We start from the raw sequence: 14815 nt of genomic DNA on the forward strand, positions 1-14815 counted from the left end.
GGGAACATTCCTGGTGCCCCACTAGGGTGGAGTGCGGATTCCAGTATATGGCTCCTTACTAGTGCTACAGGGCCTAGATCCCATTTTCTTTCAGCTTCACACAGTAAGATGGGCTCCATGAGCCTTCAGGGGAACAAGGGAGGAAGTGAGAGGTCCAGCCAAGCCTGTGTGTGCTCTGCAGAGGGACAGGAGCTTGGCTTAGAAGACGAGGGAGCCTGGCGGGCAGGCTGGCTCTGGGGTAGGTCCTTCCTCTCCCGGATGAGAGCTCCTTCAGGGCAGAGCCATGCTGAATGAAATGGCAACCCCTTGCAAGACAGGTGTGAGGATGGCAGCTTGCTTGTGTGCAGGCTCGGGGAAGCTGGGGTGAAAAATCTGGCCCTCCATGCCTAGATTATTCCCCAGATTGCTAGGACAGTTTCTGGAGCTGCTGGACCTGGGTTCCTCCTGCTGCATAGTGAAGTGACAGGGGAGGGGGGTGGGCTGACTTGATGGGTCCCTAGCCTCTAGCCTTGATGTAAGTCTTGCTCAAGGATCTTCCCTGGTCCTGATCTTGGCTAGCTGCAGAGCTTTCAGGCCTCTGGCCAGATATCAGATACTCAGCAGTGATAACCCATGATCCCCAACGTCTGACTTTCAGGGAAAAGGATGAGGAGAGGGGAGGGAGGGTGAAGGCAAGAGCATACTTAGAACACTCTATCTACACTGGTGGTGCATGGGGCCTACATGGAAGCTGGAGGGCTAGATGGGGAGGAAGTGCTGGTTCCTGAGCACCAACCTGGGGTGTGGCGTGGTGGGTGGCTGAAGCCTGAATGTTCAGATCCCTTGAGGCACCTGCACGCACGCACGCATGCACGCTATAGTTTCAGGGGAAAAAGCAGCCAAGAATTGTTCAACAATACGACGTAGAAGAAATCTCGAAGACGAAGGCATGGAAGAAGGGTGCGTGTGTGCGTTTATGACATCTTACTTTTCCCTGGAAAATTACTGCATCCTGGTGTGTGAGTTTATTTCTTCCAGCTAAGAAATATAAGAAGGAAAGGAGGGAGCAACCAGCAGTGAGGGGTGTGAGGATTCAGCTGTAGTTTGGGCTCCAACACAGCGGGGCTGTCTGGGGCGTGCACAGCTGCTGCGTGAGCAAAACGATATCATGAAGACATTCCAAACGGCTTCCAGGAAGCGCCGTGTGCTCACATGTGTGTGGACCTGGGTAGTCTGGCTGGCTACCTCTCAACACTGGTGTTTCCTAGAGCTTTCCATTGGCAAACGCGGCCTCCTGGAACTGCGGGACAAAGGTTTTGAAATAAGCCCTGGTGGGAAAGAGGGAGAAAAAATTGTGGTTAGCACAAACAACTTGAATTAAAAAAAAAAAAACTGCAACTCAAGAGCTTTCAACCTAACTCAGAACAGTTGTTATTTATTGTTCATGCATCTTGGGTTGGATTTTCCTCTTCTGCTGATGCAAAGCCCTCTGGATTTTTCCAGGGAGGTACACAGAGCTCACACTGTGCTATCTCTCATGGATAAAGGGCTTGCCAATTCCATTAGGCTTCAGTGCACAGATTCCTCTGCCCTTCCCAGGACAAAGCCAGGGCCTGATCCAAGCCCAGGTCGAAGACAGAAAGTACCCATTCTAGTCCTCTCCCCTTCAGTATAGTGATCTGAAATATCAACAGGGTCATACGTTCCCCTCATTTGGTTCTTTGACTTCATATGCATAAAAAAGATCTAGTAAGCATTCTTAAATGATCCGTGGTTTGTACTGCTTTCCAAACACATACGCAGGCTGATCTACTGGCAAGCAAGTCAGGCTGGGTATTAAGAAAACCTTCCTCAAAGAGGTGGCTCACCCAGCAATGTCACCTTCGCAGCATACTGACGAGGCTGGAAATGCCCATCCCCAAGAAGACCTGTCACCCCCAGCACCACACAGTCTGTTTTACTTAGGATATGGTTCTAATAAGCCTGGTTCCCAGGCTTTGGCTCTCAGCAAAGCACCAAATTAGGCATAAAGAAGCTGACTGAAAGGCAGGAAGCAGGCTTGCCTAAGCAGTGAGAAGCAACACTACAGAGCCTTCCTGTAAGAAAAGGACCAACTGCTCAGGAATCAGAGCTCAAACAAGGGCTCTGTGGTATTGAGTAGGGGGTCCCCACAACTCAAATACCCCTGGGCATCTCTACATCAGAACGAATGCAGCTGCTGGGGCTGCTATCATCCTCCTCCACACCACGTCGTTTGAAACTCTTCTCAACTGGGTCGCATTCCAATGCTTGGGTTCTTTCTCCATTTAAGCCTGCACGCGGCCCCTCTGTAGCCGGTAACTGTTGGCTGTTCTCTCTAGAAGCCCTTTTCCTGTAACTTCTGGGCTGTTTCACATCACAGAACTCATGTCTCTCTTCTCCTCCCTCCTCCCAGACTCATGTCTCTCTTCTCCTCCTCCTCCTTGGGTCTGTCCCTTCCTGCCGGCTACTCCCCTCGGGCAGAGCAAGGTTAAGGTCATGGTTCCTTCAGGCTTTCAGCACTAGTGGCGGAGCACTCGGCCTGGTCTCCAGTGCTCCTTCTAGTCCCATGTGTGGACCTGCAGTCGCTCTGTCCTTGACCTCAGTTTCCTTCCCAGCCCATTTCCATGGCTCGTTAAACCCCTGCAGCCCCAAGATTCTCCATTCCTCCAGCACAGCCCTCAACGCTTTGTCCTATTCTCTGCTCAAATCGGCCTTGTAAAGAGACTGCTGTAGAAGTCTGCCTGTCTGTTCTGGATCCAGGCCTGCCCCAAGTTTCTGTTGCAGAAGATAGACTTCTTGGAGCGGGGTGTCTGTTACTGCCTAGTGAGGGCCTTTCCTCCTCAACTCTCAGTCCCATTCCCAGGGCCTCTCACGATCTGCCTCCAACTTACTAAACCCACCCCCTCATAAAAACCCAACCGCCTGCCGCAACTTGGCTCCATTATGTTTCTTGAGAAAGTGAAGGACCTTCTACCCAAGACAGGCTGGCACCCCACTGCACTTACCACAGGTACTGGGGCATGTCATGGGCGCCTAAGTGTACCCATGGCCTAGACTTCGAGTCATGGATCTACATACCTGCCGGCCATGTGACCACTTGCTCTTCCTCAGGTATGGTTTTCCATTTCTGGGCTATGCTCACATTTAAACCAGATGCCCTGTTCCCCACTCTTCCCTTGGCACCAGATGGGTTCTCTCCTGCATGCAGACATTATGTGTGCTTCTGGGACACTGTCCTCTGCATGGGTACAGTCCTCCCGCCAGGCCACTCTGCTGACCCCAGGAACACAGAGGGGTGCCCTCCTCTCAGCTCAGCTCAGCTCAGCTCAGCGTGTGGAAAACACTCAGGGAAGGTCATACTTTCATGATGGCTACTGGTGTGCAAGGAGCAGTACAAGCACACTCCGTATATACTGTTATACAGCCGTTGTTTTCTCAGACACAACCTCAAAGCCCTTGCCCATGATCTAGCAGGTTGCAACCTTCCTTAATGCACAATGGCAGGCAGAGGTGGAGGAAGGAACGCTTGATCCAGGGTTAGGCTGGTTGGCCACCCTGGGCTGTGTTCTTCTATGCCCACAGGTGTGAAAGGTTCACCCAGATGTGGTGCTTCCATAGGACAATGGGTGGCAACTGTCACTGCTGCTAAGACATGAGGGCTATCTCTTTCTTCTATTTCCTGTCAGTCTGGATATGTAGCTGTAAAGTCCAGAGGCCCCTCATCTGAGGGCTCGAGACAGACAGGCAGCTGCCAGGCTCGGTGGCCTTTGCTTTGCTGGCCAAGGGTACCGTGGAACAGGGCCACTCTGGCCACATTACAAGTGAAGGCTTTGGGGGGTGGCTACAGTGGGTCTGGTGAGTGATGATCAGCCCTGGGTGGCCACCAGCCAAGGGTATCCCCTACCACCCTTCTAGGTCTGAGGATCATTGGCCAGCACCCCAACTTACCAACTCTGTTTTTTTTTTCCCTTGGAAACCTCCAGGGGAAGGGGCTGCAAGCACTTTTTCCCAATACAATGGTCTTGGCAATAGGGAGTATGCTTGAGAGGTAAGCTCTTTCCTTTTCAGAAGTTCTAAAGTTCCCTGTGTGTCCCGGGCTTTCCCTGCCAGGGCAAACTGCACGCCGCCAAGGGGGAAGCATAGAGAGGGCTATTTAAAGCACGATGCCACCAGCTGTTTGCAGGATCGAGCAGGGCGCAGCTTGGATCCTCATTAAGTCAGTTCAGGGAGGGGGAGGAGGAGGGTGAAGGGGAAAATGACAACTGGCTCCCACCCATTTATAGATGTTTCTTAAGCACTGTTTTCATTTATTCCACTTTTTTTTTTAATCAAAGAAAATGGAGAGCTGCCCAGAGTACAGCTTGCTAATGACACCAGTTATCTGTCATCTTAAGAAAAAAAATTTGTGACCCAAAGACAAAGTGTATGGTAAGCTTTTGAAGTGTGTGCTGGGGCAGCGAGAACCGCTGGGCTCCCTTAGCTGGCCAGGGGATGCTCACAGGAGACACAGGCCTGGTGTCGGCCAAGCCCCTCCTTTTACTCACACTGGAAAGGAATCTATTTTTAGATCAAATTAGAGCTCACACTATGTCTTAGGACATAATAAGGCACTGACCTCGTCTCTGATCTCTGCCTTCAGAAAATCACAACCCACTCCAATCTGGGAGTCTCAGAAAGGAGAATTAGACACAGAGAACAGACCCCAGGCTGAGACCAAGTCAGGGCGGCATAGATACAGCAGCAGGGGCGGAGCCCAGGCTCTGGCACTCCAGCACTGCGTGGGGAGAGGCTCAGAACCTCTAATCCAGGAGTCAGGAGCAGCACTGCTCAGTGGCTCGAATTTCCTTGGCCTTGGGCCCCCTCTCTGGGCTTAGATCCCTCATTTACAGAGCTAAGAGTGGAGCCTGGTGCTCATGGAGGCTGTGGCCATAGTTGGTAGAGGATGGGGTCGGGGAGTGTAGGCTCTGGGGCCAGCCAGACCAGAGCACCACCCTGGCCATGCTCATTCCCAGCTGAATCGCTTGGCCTCTGAGGTCAGACTAATTGGGACTACCTTAAAAAAGGTTTGTGTGAGGATTCGATGAGATGGTATAAGGGTACACTTGGCATAGTAACTGACCTAAGAGATTTTCAATGGATGACAACTGTCATCCAAGCTAGGCATATGAGGGGGGAGAGAGATTTATAGTCTGTGGAAGTGACCACAATCTTGTATAACTGCAAAGGAGGGATTCCCTGTGTGGAGAAAGAGGGGCCCAGGGTCCTTGCCCTTAGTGTGTCCTCTAACTTCTGGCTCCTTGGATAGAGACTTCCTTTGCTACTTACTGTGTGGAGCTGGCAGCTGGAGGTACAGAGACAGCCACTCTAAGATCTGGACACTTAGTCAAAGCCATTGGGACATTATGCACCTTTTGAAATTCAGTCCGGAGCCTCTTGAGACATATTGGAGGTACCCGAAGGTGAACTTTAGCCAAAGGCACCTCTAGGCCCTGGCCATTTTTCTGCCAAATTCTGCTGGGCATGCTCCTTGGGTGCAGTTTTGATCAAAGGCTTGGTCAGACAGGAGGAAACTGTTGTTGACTAGAGGGGTATTTAAGTATTACATGACTACTGGCACTGGTAGCTCATGCCTATAATCCTAGCTACTCAGGAGGCTGAGATCTCATAAATACAGTGGGAAGCCAGCCCGGACAGGAAAATCTACGACATTTTCATCTTCAATTAACCACCAAAAAGCTGGAAGTGGAACTGTGGTTCAAGTGATAGCATTAGTTTTGAGCAAAAAAGCGCAGGAACAGTGCCTGGGCCCTGAGTTCATGCCCCAGGACAGGCACTGAAAAAGAAGAAAAAGAATCACACGATTGGCTGAGCAAGACAAGGACAAGTTAATTGGCCTGGTTCTCAGACAGACCTTTTTACTTTACAAAAGCCTAAACAATTGCCTCCTTCCAAAACAGGACTTGAATTCCTGAATTCAAAAATCCTTCCCCTTGGGCATTTGTAAGATGAGACATATGATGTTTTCTCGAGTAAGGCCAACGTGGTGGTGGTGGGTGAGCGGGGTGGAGCGGGGTGGAGTGGGAGAAGTGGTTCAGGGACACGACTCTCACTGTCAGGAAATCGACAACATATAAATCAAGTCAGAGGTCATTTTTGCAAATACAGGCAAGTTCCAAGCATCTAAGTCGCATTGCTTTTTTTTTTTTTCCAGTTTTATTCTGCAGCTGTGACTTCAACTGGCACATGTTTTCAATCAGCCCTATGAAAACCGATTGTGGTACGAAAATCAAAGCAGTCCTGTAAATAGTGTAAGACAAGTCCCGCTAATCACGCCTTGTGGTCGTGCCTCGTCCACATTGTCCCAACCACCACTGTACACACTGACTCACTGGGGTCCTTGCTTCGTGTCAAAGGGCCATCTTCTAATAGGGCCTCTACAAAGAGACCTGGTTCCATCCCAGTGCCTTCCACCCAAACCCTTCAAAGCCTGTTCAACTCAGGGCCTTGGTGGGCCACCGACTGGCACAATGGCGGCCTGCTTTGTAGCTGTGCCCCAGGCAATGGCAGCCTGGCTCTCTGGTGTGGGTTTTGGGAACAAACAAGCAGTTGTAACAGTTCATGGACAGCCTTGCTACATGTGCCAGGCCTTGAGAGGGCGTGATTTGTTTTCAGGAGATGCACGCTTGTAAAATGAGGAATTAACACAGTGGGGCTGCAAAGGCGAGTGAGCATGCTGAGATCCTAATAACACCGGCCCCTGGCTTCAGCAGAGGCTCTTGCCTTCAGCTGGGCTCAATTTGCCCTCTGCTGGGTTCCTCAGACACTGGGTACCAACCTTGGGTCCAGTCATAGTCTGCCTTGGTTTAGATTCATGTCTAGACTATGATTTTTTTTTTTTTTTGCAATAGTGGGGCTTGAACTCAGGGTCTTGCACTTGTGAGGCAGGTGCTCTAGCATGTGAGTTACACCCTCAGCCCTTTCTGCTTTAGTTTCTTTTTGTCAGATAGGGTCCTATGCTTTTTGTCAGGAAAGCCTTGGGCCTCGATCTGCCCACTTATGTCTCCTATGTAACTTGGATCAAAGCTGTGACCACCATACCCAGCTTATTGGCAAGAGAGGGGGCGGGGAGGGAACTTTCTGTATTGACTGGCCTTAAGCCTTAATCCTCTTGAGTTCTGCCTCCTGGGTAGGTGGGACTGCAGGTTAGATTACTGTCTCCTAGACTGTGAGAAGGCTGAATGAGGCTCTTGCCTCAGTATGTTTTGAATTAAATCATGCTGCTTTAGTAGGATTCAGAGATCTATTTCTAGATATCAAAGCAATGGGATCAAATCTGGTTTCTGCTAAATCAGTGTATTTTAAAACACTAAAGTGACATAGCACTTTTCTCCTTCTGAAGCCAGAGGAGGCCTTTTGGCACTTGGCCAGTTCCTGTGGGGCCAGTGTGGCTGGTGGCCAGTTTCTGAGGGGGCCAAGATGTGCTCCAGGAGCCTGCAGGCTTCTCTGTCCCCTTGGCATCCTTCTGGTACAGAATATGAGAATGGGGAGGGGAGGGTGTGTGGCCAATTGGCCCAATGAGAGGGAGGAACTGGGTGCCCTCCTGGGCCCAGGCCTCTTTAGCTCTGGGCTGGCTTGCTCTTCTGGGCCTCCATTTCAGCATGCACATGTCTATCATAATGCCAACCAGCTTCCCATAAGCTTCTTGGGAGAAGACCACTGCTCAGACATGGCCATCTTCACGTACAGTGCTCCATACACAGCAGTTTGATACAGTTTGACCCTCAGGCCTTCTGCCTTTACAAATGATAGAAATTTCTAACAGAAGGACACCTCAGGGTCATGTGGTCTATCACTACAGGGCTGAACTTGGGAATGTTATAGCACCAGTGTCCCTGGTATTAAACGGGACCCACCACAGATGAATTTCAATGTAGTACATGAATGAATGAACGTCTACTCTATGCCCCTAGAGCCAGCAGGCACCATGTGACTCTGGATGAGGCTGTTTCTACCAGAATCAGCTTGGTGAGAGGCTGAGATGGCAGTGTGGCTATCTGGCCACTCAGAAGGATGAGGATGATTGGTGTGCCTGGCTGGGCTGGGCGTGAGGGTGGGGACTGTGTTACTGATTGGGGCCTGGGAAGACAAGCTCATCCTTGTGTTCATCTGGTCTCCCCATCTGCACTTGCTCAGTATGCCCACACAGCAGGCCCCCTGCATGAGCAGCTCAGTGCTGGGCAGGATGTGTGGTGGCCACGAGGGTGCCCCTGAAGGGTTATAAGGATCTTACCACAGTCTCCACAAAAGGAGAGCTACTCATGAGCCCACCTGCTGGGGTAGTAAGAAGTAGCCGCCTGTCTGATGACTGAGTCACCATCAAGGCCCCAAAGCACCCTTCCCCCTCATCTTAGACAAAAGGGAAAAACCAAAGAATGGCCTTTAGGGCAGAAGTGTTCAGGGACCCAGAGGGGCTCACCATGCAGAGTGTGGGGGTCACACCACAGCTGAGACTGTGCTTTAAGACCCCTGCTCGGCATCAGTCTACACCCATAGATTAGGCCTAGCCCCAAAGGACCAAGAGAACACAGGGTATCAATAAAATGATTTCCAGAGAATCGCTCTGGGGCCTGGTGGTAAATTAGATTTTCCCATTGGACCTACAATCTGCATTTTCCCCAACTGCCTGGGGCCCTTCCTTGGTACTCGGGCACAGCCATTGGTTAGCCCAGAGCTCTGGGTCTTTGCCCTCCTGGCTTGGTGCTCACAGAGAGTTCTGGAAGGAAGAGCCAGATGCCCAAAATTCTTCCCCTTTTGACTCTTAATCTTTGACCCTACAGCCGAAATAAAATTCCCAGATGCCTGACCCTCTGAGCTTCAGAGAGAATAGCAGTAACTCCAAAGCAAGGAGTGATTCGTCTTTTGGAAGAATGACAGAGGGCTTTTGACTCTTGGCAGGTAGAGGCCCCATGGATCCTCCCAGATCATGAGAGATGGGGAAGCAGAGGAGGAGACTCACCGGTTCTACAGACCATGGGACTCTATTCTGTACCAACCAAGGGTCCTCTCCCTGCTGTCCATGCACACTCTGTCATTGGGAAGCTCTGTGGTCCCAGGTGATAATTACAGAGGAGGAGGGAGGTAAGAAGATGGAGGGCACACACAGCATGGGTCAATGATATTCATACATGGTGTAAAGCAGGCTTGTTAAAACACTGGGCTGCAATCCATTAGTGGGTTGTGAAATCCACTTAGTGAGTTCTGACCAGCATTAAAATACAGTGAAATAAAAGTAGAGTACACTGCATGTGGCAAGGGGGTAGGGCATATTGTTTTGTAAAATTTTTTGTTTCACATACCTATAATTGAATTAGGTTGTACAATAAGCATCTTGTTGTGAATTGTGGTTTTAAAAAGCCTGGAAGCCACGGCATAAGGGAAATGCCTACTATGTGCTTGCCATTGCTACTCATCTTCATCTGCGCTGCTTTCTACCCCCTCCTCTAGCAAACCCACTCTCATGTCTGTGTCTCTGTTCTACCAATGAGAAATCTGACCCAGACATGCCATGTGACTTCTGAGATCAGAGTTAACGTGCAGGGTCAGGGAGAGGGACACACTATTTATGAATTCAGGCTGCTGGACTCTGAAGAAAACATTCTTTCCACCCTGCCATAATTTCCATTGGCAAGAGGAAATTTGGGTTCTATCCATGGCCATGCCATATGAATCTCCCCCTCCATCTCTTATCTATACAAGGGAGAAAAATGGGTGATTTTTACAATGCTTTGACTTGATGGCTAACTACCTGCTAATGCCACTGCAGCTGAATTTTTCCTGTCCTCCATTCAAACTTTACTACAACTACCAATAGCCCAATAATGACTTTCAAGACCTATGTACTGCCAAATCACTGTTATACCTGCATTTGTTCTAGCCCAATCCTCTAACTGGTCTCCCTGTAGCAATTTGTGTGTTTAAAGATGTTGACTGGTACTTTTAGCCCTCATCCAGGGACCTCCACAGAGCAGTGTCTTCTCATGACTGTGGTAACAGTGAGCAAATGGATGGACTTGGCCTCCCTCTCACTTGCCTTTCTGATGCCTGGAAGTACCAGTTCCTCTTACTGAAAACTGAGGTACTCAGAAAGAAGAAGAAAGTGCAAAAAGGGTACATGCTGTGAACCCAGGGACCCGGGAGGCCATAAATGTTCTCTACAGAATGAGTCCCAGAAGAACAAAGGGTACCCAGAAGGTTCTTTAACACAGATGTCCTTTAGCATCATAAATTTCCTTAAGGCTGGTGAAAAGGGCATAGAATGGGGCGTATTAACATGATGGTCTTGTGGACAGAGTCTGGGAAGGCTGGAGTGGGACTTCGGATAGGCCATTCACCCCTCTAGGACCAGATACACATCCATCAACTTTAGAATGGTTTCTGAGACAGTAGCCAGGTCTAGCATGCCCATCATTATTGATCATTATTGTTGTTTTTGTATGAATCCAACCTCTTCAGTCAGAGGCCGTTTCTCAAGTGGAAGCAATAATTTAGCACATGATCTCTCCCTGTGCTTTGCTAGAGGTTCCCTCTAGAGTCTTAATAAGCACGATCAGAGTCCTACACATGCCTGAGGCTGCTGCATAGCTCTTGTCTCCAGATCTATCCTAAGATCCCAAGAAGGATAGCCAATGTCGATCCTGGCCACCTTCCTTCCATACTTGCAGCCTGTGAACAACCATCACACACTCCCACAGAGCTTCTGCCCTGGTCATGGGGGCACACAGACATTTGACCCCCAGGGTTGAAAGCTGCATGTTAACTCTGGAGCCGAGCATTTTGCTTTGATAGTCATAGGCCAAGCCCTCCTTGGCCCACTCACGACTGCTATTAAGCAAACTTTCTGCCTCAAGTTTGCTCTCTTTCTGCTCACAACTATGCCAGGGCATTATGCAGCAGGCTAGACGTCTAGCTCCTTTAATGACAATAATAATAATTTGCATTTATACAAGGCCTTTCATCGGGGGATCTCAAAGTATATCACAAACAGTAATTAATTTTCTTTTGCAAGTCTGGGAGCCAGCTAAGTAAAAGCCCCTTTACCTTGCAGGTAGAGGGTACTTTCCTGAGCTATGAAACATGTTGAGGGCCTTTCCACCTACTCGAAACCTATCTTTTTCTTAAGGGCTGGTATCAATCAGGCCTTCAATGGGTGCCAACATGGCCCAAGCCATTTGCCCTACCTTGGAAGTTCCTCAGTGGACACTTGAGAAAACACTGCCTCGAGAGGTCTCAGGTGCCATCTGAGGGAGGAGTACCCTCATGGCAGGTATGTGTGTGGGGTCTTCCTGGGTGCCATTCAGGATGAGAGGCTCGGAACTCACAGCTACATCACTGATACTCTTTCTTTAGAGCCTCATCTATCCCTGTCACTTCCCTTACAAGTCCTGTCTTCCACTCTGAGGAAAAACTATCTGGCATAGACTGCAGAGGTTGCTGGTAGATGTCTCTGGCATATAAGTTGTCAACATCTGTGGTCACCACTGGCCAGAATTTGGTGACTCAGATCTCACCAGGACTCAGTGAGATCCTCTGAATGGAGAGGTGGCGTGATTTCAGGCTCCATGTGCTCTGAGCCCCAAGGCCAGGCTGCCTCCCTAACCCATGCAAAAGGAATCCTTTAGGTGTTGCTGACTGGCACCAGGGTCTGTTGGGCTTTAAATGCAGCTTTTCAGACTGCCCTGCTTCTCTACTGTGAGGTGGAAATGCCAAAGGCTCCTGAATTTATTTGGAGGAGAAGGCTACATATCTCAGTGTTACAGAAATACTCTAATTTTTTGTTGAGTAATTTTTTGTTGACCACTGACAGATTCAATGAATGAATGTTCTTCCTTTCTAAGACATTATTTATCTATATACCTATCTATATGTCTGTATAAAACACACATTTCATGTTCTAGTTCTGAGAATAGACCCCTAAATCTTATACTTGGTAGGCAAGTGCTCTGTCACTGAGCCATGTCTCTAGCCCACTACAGATTTATTCTTTTTTATTGTTGTTGTTCTGAGACTGGGACTTGAAACTTTTTGCTCACTACCTGGAGATCTACCAATTGAGCCACACCTCCAACTCTAAGGTTTACTCTTAAAGTCTATACAATATCAGTCAACTCCAGAGACTGGTTCCTGGAAATCAAGAAAAATAATAATCTAGACTTTTTTTCCCCTTTTTCTTTCTTCCCCCTCCTCTTTCATCGGAAATGCTTGGTATTACAGTTGAGAAAAAGGTGTATCAGTGCTGGGCTGGAAACAGACACAGGACAAGAAACTCCATGATGTTCCTCCCATGAGAGATAGAGTGGAAGGCAGAGGGCAAATACACTCATTTGCCCCTAAGGAATGGTCTGGGGAAACCAGCAGCTCCCAGGAGAGATTTCTGGGTCCTTGTTACCTTGCTAATTTACTTAAGGTCTGTGAAAAGAGAGCCCCTCTTGCCCCCAGGAGTGCATTGTTTGGGTGTGATTTTTCTCACAGTGGCTTACCATGAAAGACATTTCGGGCATGCATTCAAGGCTGCTGTTTTTCTAAAAACTGCATTTCTGTGCATGAAGTTTGGATTGTGGGGATACTCTACCTCTGTTTTAAGTTCACATGAGTTTACTTTCTGGTCTAGCGTTAAGACCTGGGCCACTGATCTGGGGGTAGTTGGAAAGGACAAAGGGCCATTCTGGGACAAGAAGAACACCCTGCAGCCCTTGCCTACCTGCTTCATAGGGAAGAACATGGATTTTGGAGTAGAGAACCAATTTCAAATGTGGATTCATCACTGATTGCCCTGTATGTGTAGGGAAATCCTTGGGTCTCCGTTTATCTCTCTGCTGTGCTTGTTATAAGGCAACAATGTCAGGCACACAATAAAAACTCAAGCCATACTGGTTTCCTTTCCCCTCTCCACTGCCATCAGATAGTTACAGGAATGCATGCTGAGGAATTCCTGCTGTGCTTTAATTCAACAAATGTTTCACGAAATTCTCCTGTTGCTAAGGGTCCAGGACACCTGGAATCACTGGTGCCTGGCACCTAGCAGTTTCTAATATTCACTGAGTAAACTAACTTGTTATTTGAGATTTTGCAGTTTATAATACAGTATGCTTTAAAAATAATACATTTAAACCAAATAAACATAATAAATCTTGTCACTCTACTATCATAGTATCCATAAGAAAACAGATGAGAGGAGGTCAGGTATGGGGTAAAGGCCTAAGCCAATGCCCTTCCAAGAGTACACTATCAGCCTGGGGGGGGGGCATGTCTTTGGTGCTTTCTGTGGCCACTGAAAACTTGGAACAGGAAGAACATGGCAGCAGGTGCATCCAAATTTCACTACACAGTTCCTGCCAGGTGCTGCTGCTACCCTGCCTAGCCACAGCACACTGCAGGATCTTGGTGGCTGGGAGCAGTACATTGTAAATCAGGAGCATTTGTCACTAGGTAGTGTGTTTCTCTCAGGCCCTGGGCTACGGTTCCATGCAGCCAATACACATGTTGACCTCAGGGGTAAATAGTGCTCATCTGTTTGTCATGAGCAAAGGACCTACTCATGCCTTAGCATGAGTCTTTTAGAACTAAGAAAAGGAACTAGAAATAGACATTCAGTCCTCATCCACCGTTACTCTCAGCCCCTCTTACTTCCCTCTTCTTTGGCCTCTTAACTCTGGAGACTACTGATAGACACAGGATGAGAGGGGAAGGACAGGAATTTTTTAAAGTTCATCCACACGGCTGGCCTGAATACAGTTTCTAGTTTGAACCAAGAAGTGGAATGAGATGCAACCACAATGCAATCTCACCAGAGCCTCCTCAAAGCTACTCTGACAACACATTGCAGACTGCTGTCACTGTACCGGCTGGGCAGCCTGTAACTCAAGGCTGTGAGAGTGAGGTCAGTTCCCCTAGCAGGAGCCTTTCAGTTCTAAACCTCAGGGCTACTAGTATGCTGCTTCTCAGAGGGAACTATATAGAAAACCACATGCATTGCTTATGCTGAGCCAGGGTGTAGACTCTCAGTCAACACTGAACTCATCAGGCCTACAGGGCCTGCTCCTAGCTCCTGGTTCTGAGCCTGCCTGGAGTCACTTCCCACTGGAACCCTGAGGCAGAGGACAGCGATGAAGCCAGTTCTGAGAGCTTTAGTCTCAAGGGCCAACACTAAGCAGAGATAACCTGGTGTTGGCAGGCAAGGGCTGCGTGGCAGCTCCATCCCTATAGACTTCTAACGCACTAGCTGGGTGTGAGGAGAGACTCAATTTTTGGAAGGGTATCTTCTGGGCCAGGGCAGCAGGTGGGGGCTAAAATCTAGCCTGTATTCAGCTTGCTAAGTGGTGTGATCTCCCAAGGCCAAGAGAAACAGACAATTTTTACTTTATCCCAAGCTATTAGTCAAATGCTACAACAACCTAAAGGGAGCACAAAACTAACTTCCTTACAGGCCAAGGGTGTCCTAACAAGAGGATCACTGACTTCTGTATTTTGGGTTCAGAACATAAGCCCGGATTTTACTTTAGTTAAATTGTATGCATTGTCACCTTGTTGGGGCAGACTTTAGGGGAAAAAGGTAAAAAGATTAGTTCCTTCCTACTCCACATTTTATAGGCATTTTTAGAGTCCATTCTTGTTTTCCCAACATGCCCCAATCATCCACTACTTTTAGCTTTCCCCTTCCCTGTGCTCAGACTCAGAGACTAAGGCAAGTTTGGACAGATATATGGGTTCTCGAAGTAGTATTTGGTTCCCTTTCCCACCATATTTACTGAGCAGATGA

General features: G+C 48.6%; 1 protein-coding gene across 1 annotated transcript in view; it reads right to left on the reverse strand.

Annotated features, from left to right (window-relative positions):
- Positions 1-944: 944 nt before the first annotated feature.
- Positions 945-14815, reverse strand: part of Bre (brain and reproductive organ-expressed (TNFRSF1A modulator)) — a 405798-nt gene continuing 391927 nt past the window's right edge. Inside the window, exon 12 of the mRNA XM_013013787.1 lies at positions 945-1307. Within this exon, the coding sequence (XP_012869241.1) occupies positions 1244-1307 (64 nt within the window). The 3' untranslated portion in view covers positions 945-1243. The remainder of the gene's footprint in view (positions 1308-14815) is intronic.

Source organism: Dipodomys ordii, unplaced genomic scaffold (genome assembly GCF_000151885.1).
Source record: "Dipodomys ordii isolate 6190 unplaced genomic scaffold, Dord_2.0 Scaffold20, whole genome shotgun sequence".
Lineage (NCBI taxonomy): Eukaryota > Metazoa > Chordata > Mammalia > Rodentia > Heteromyidae > Dipodomys > Dipodomys ordii.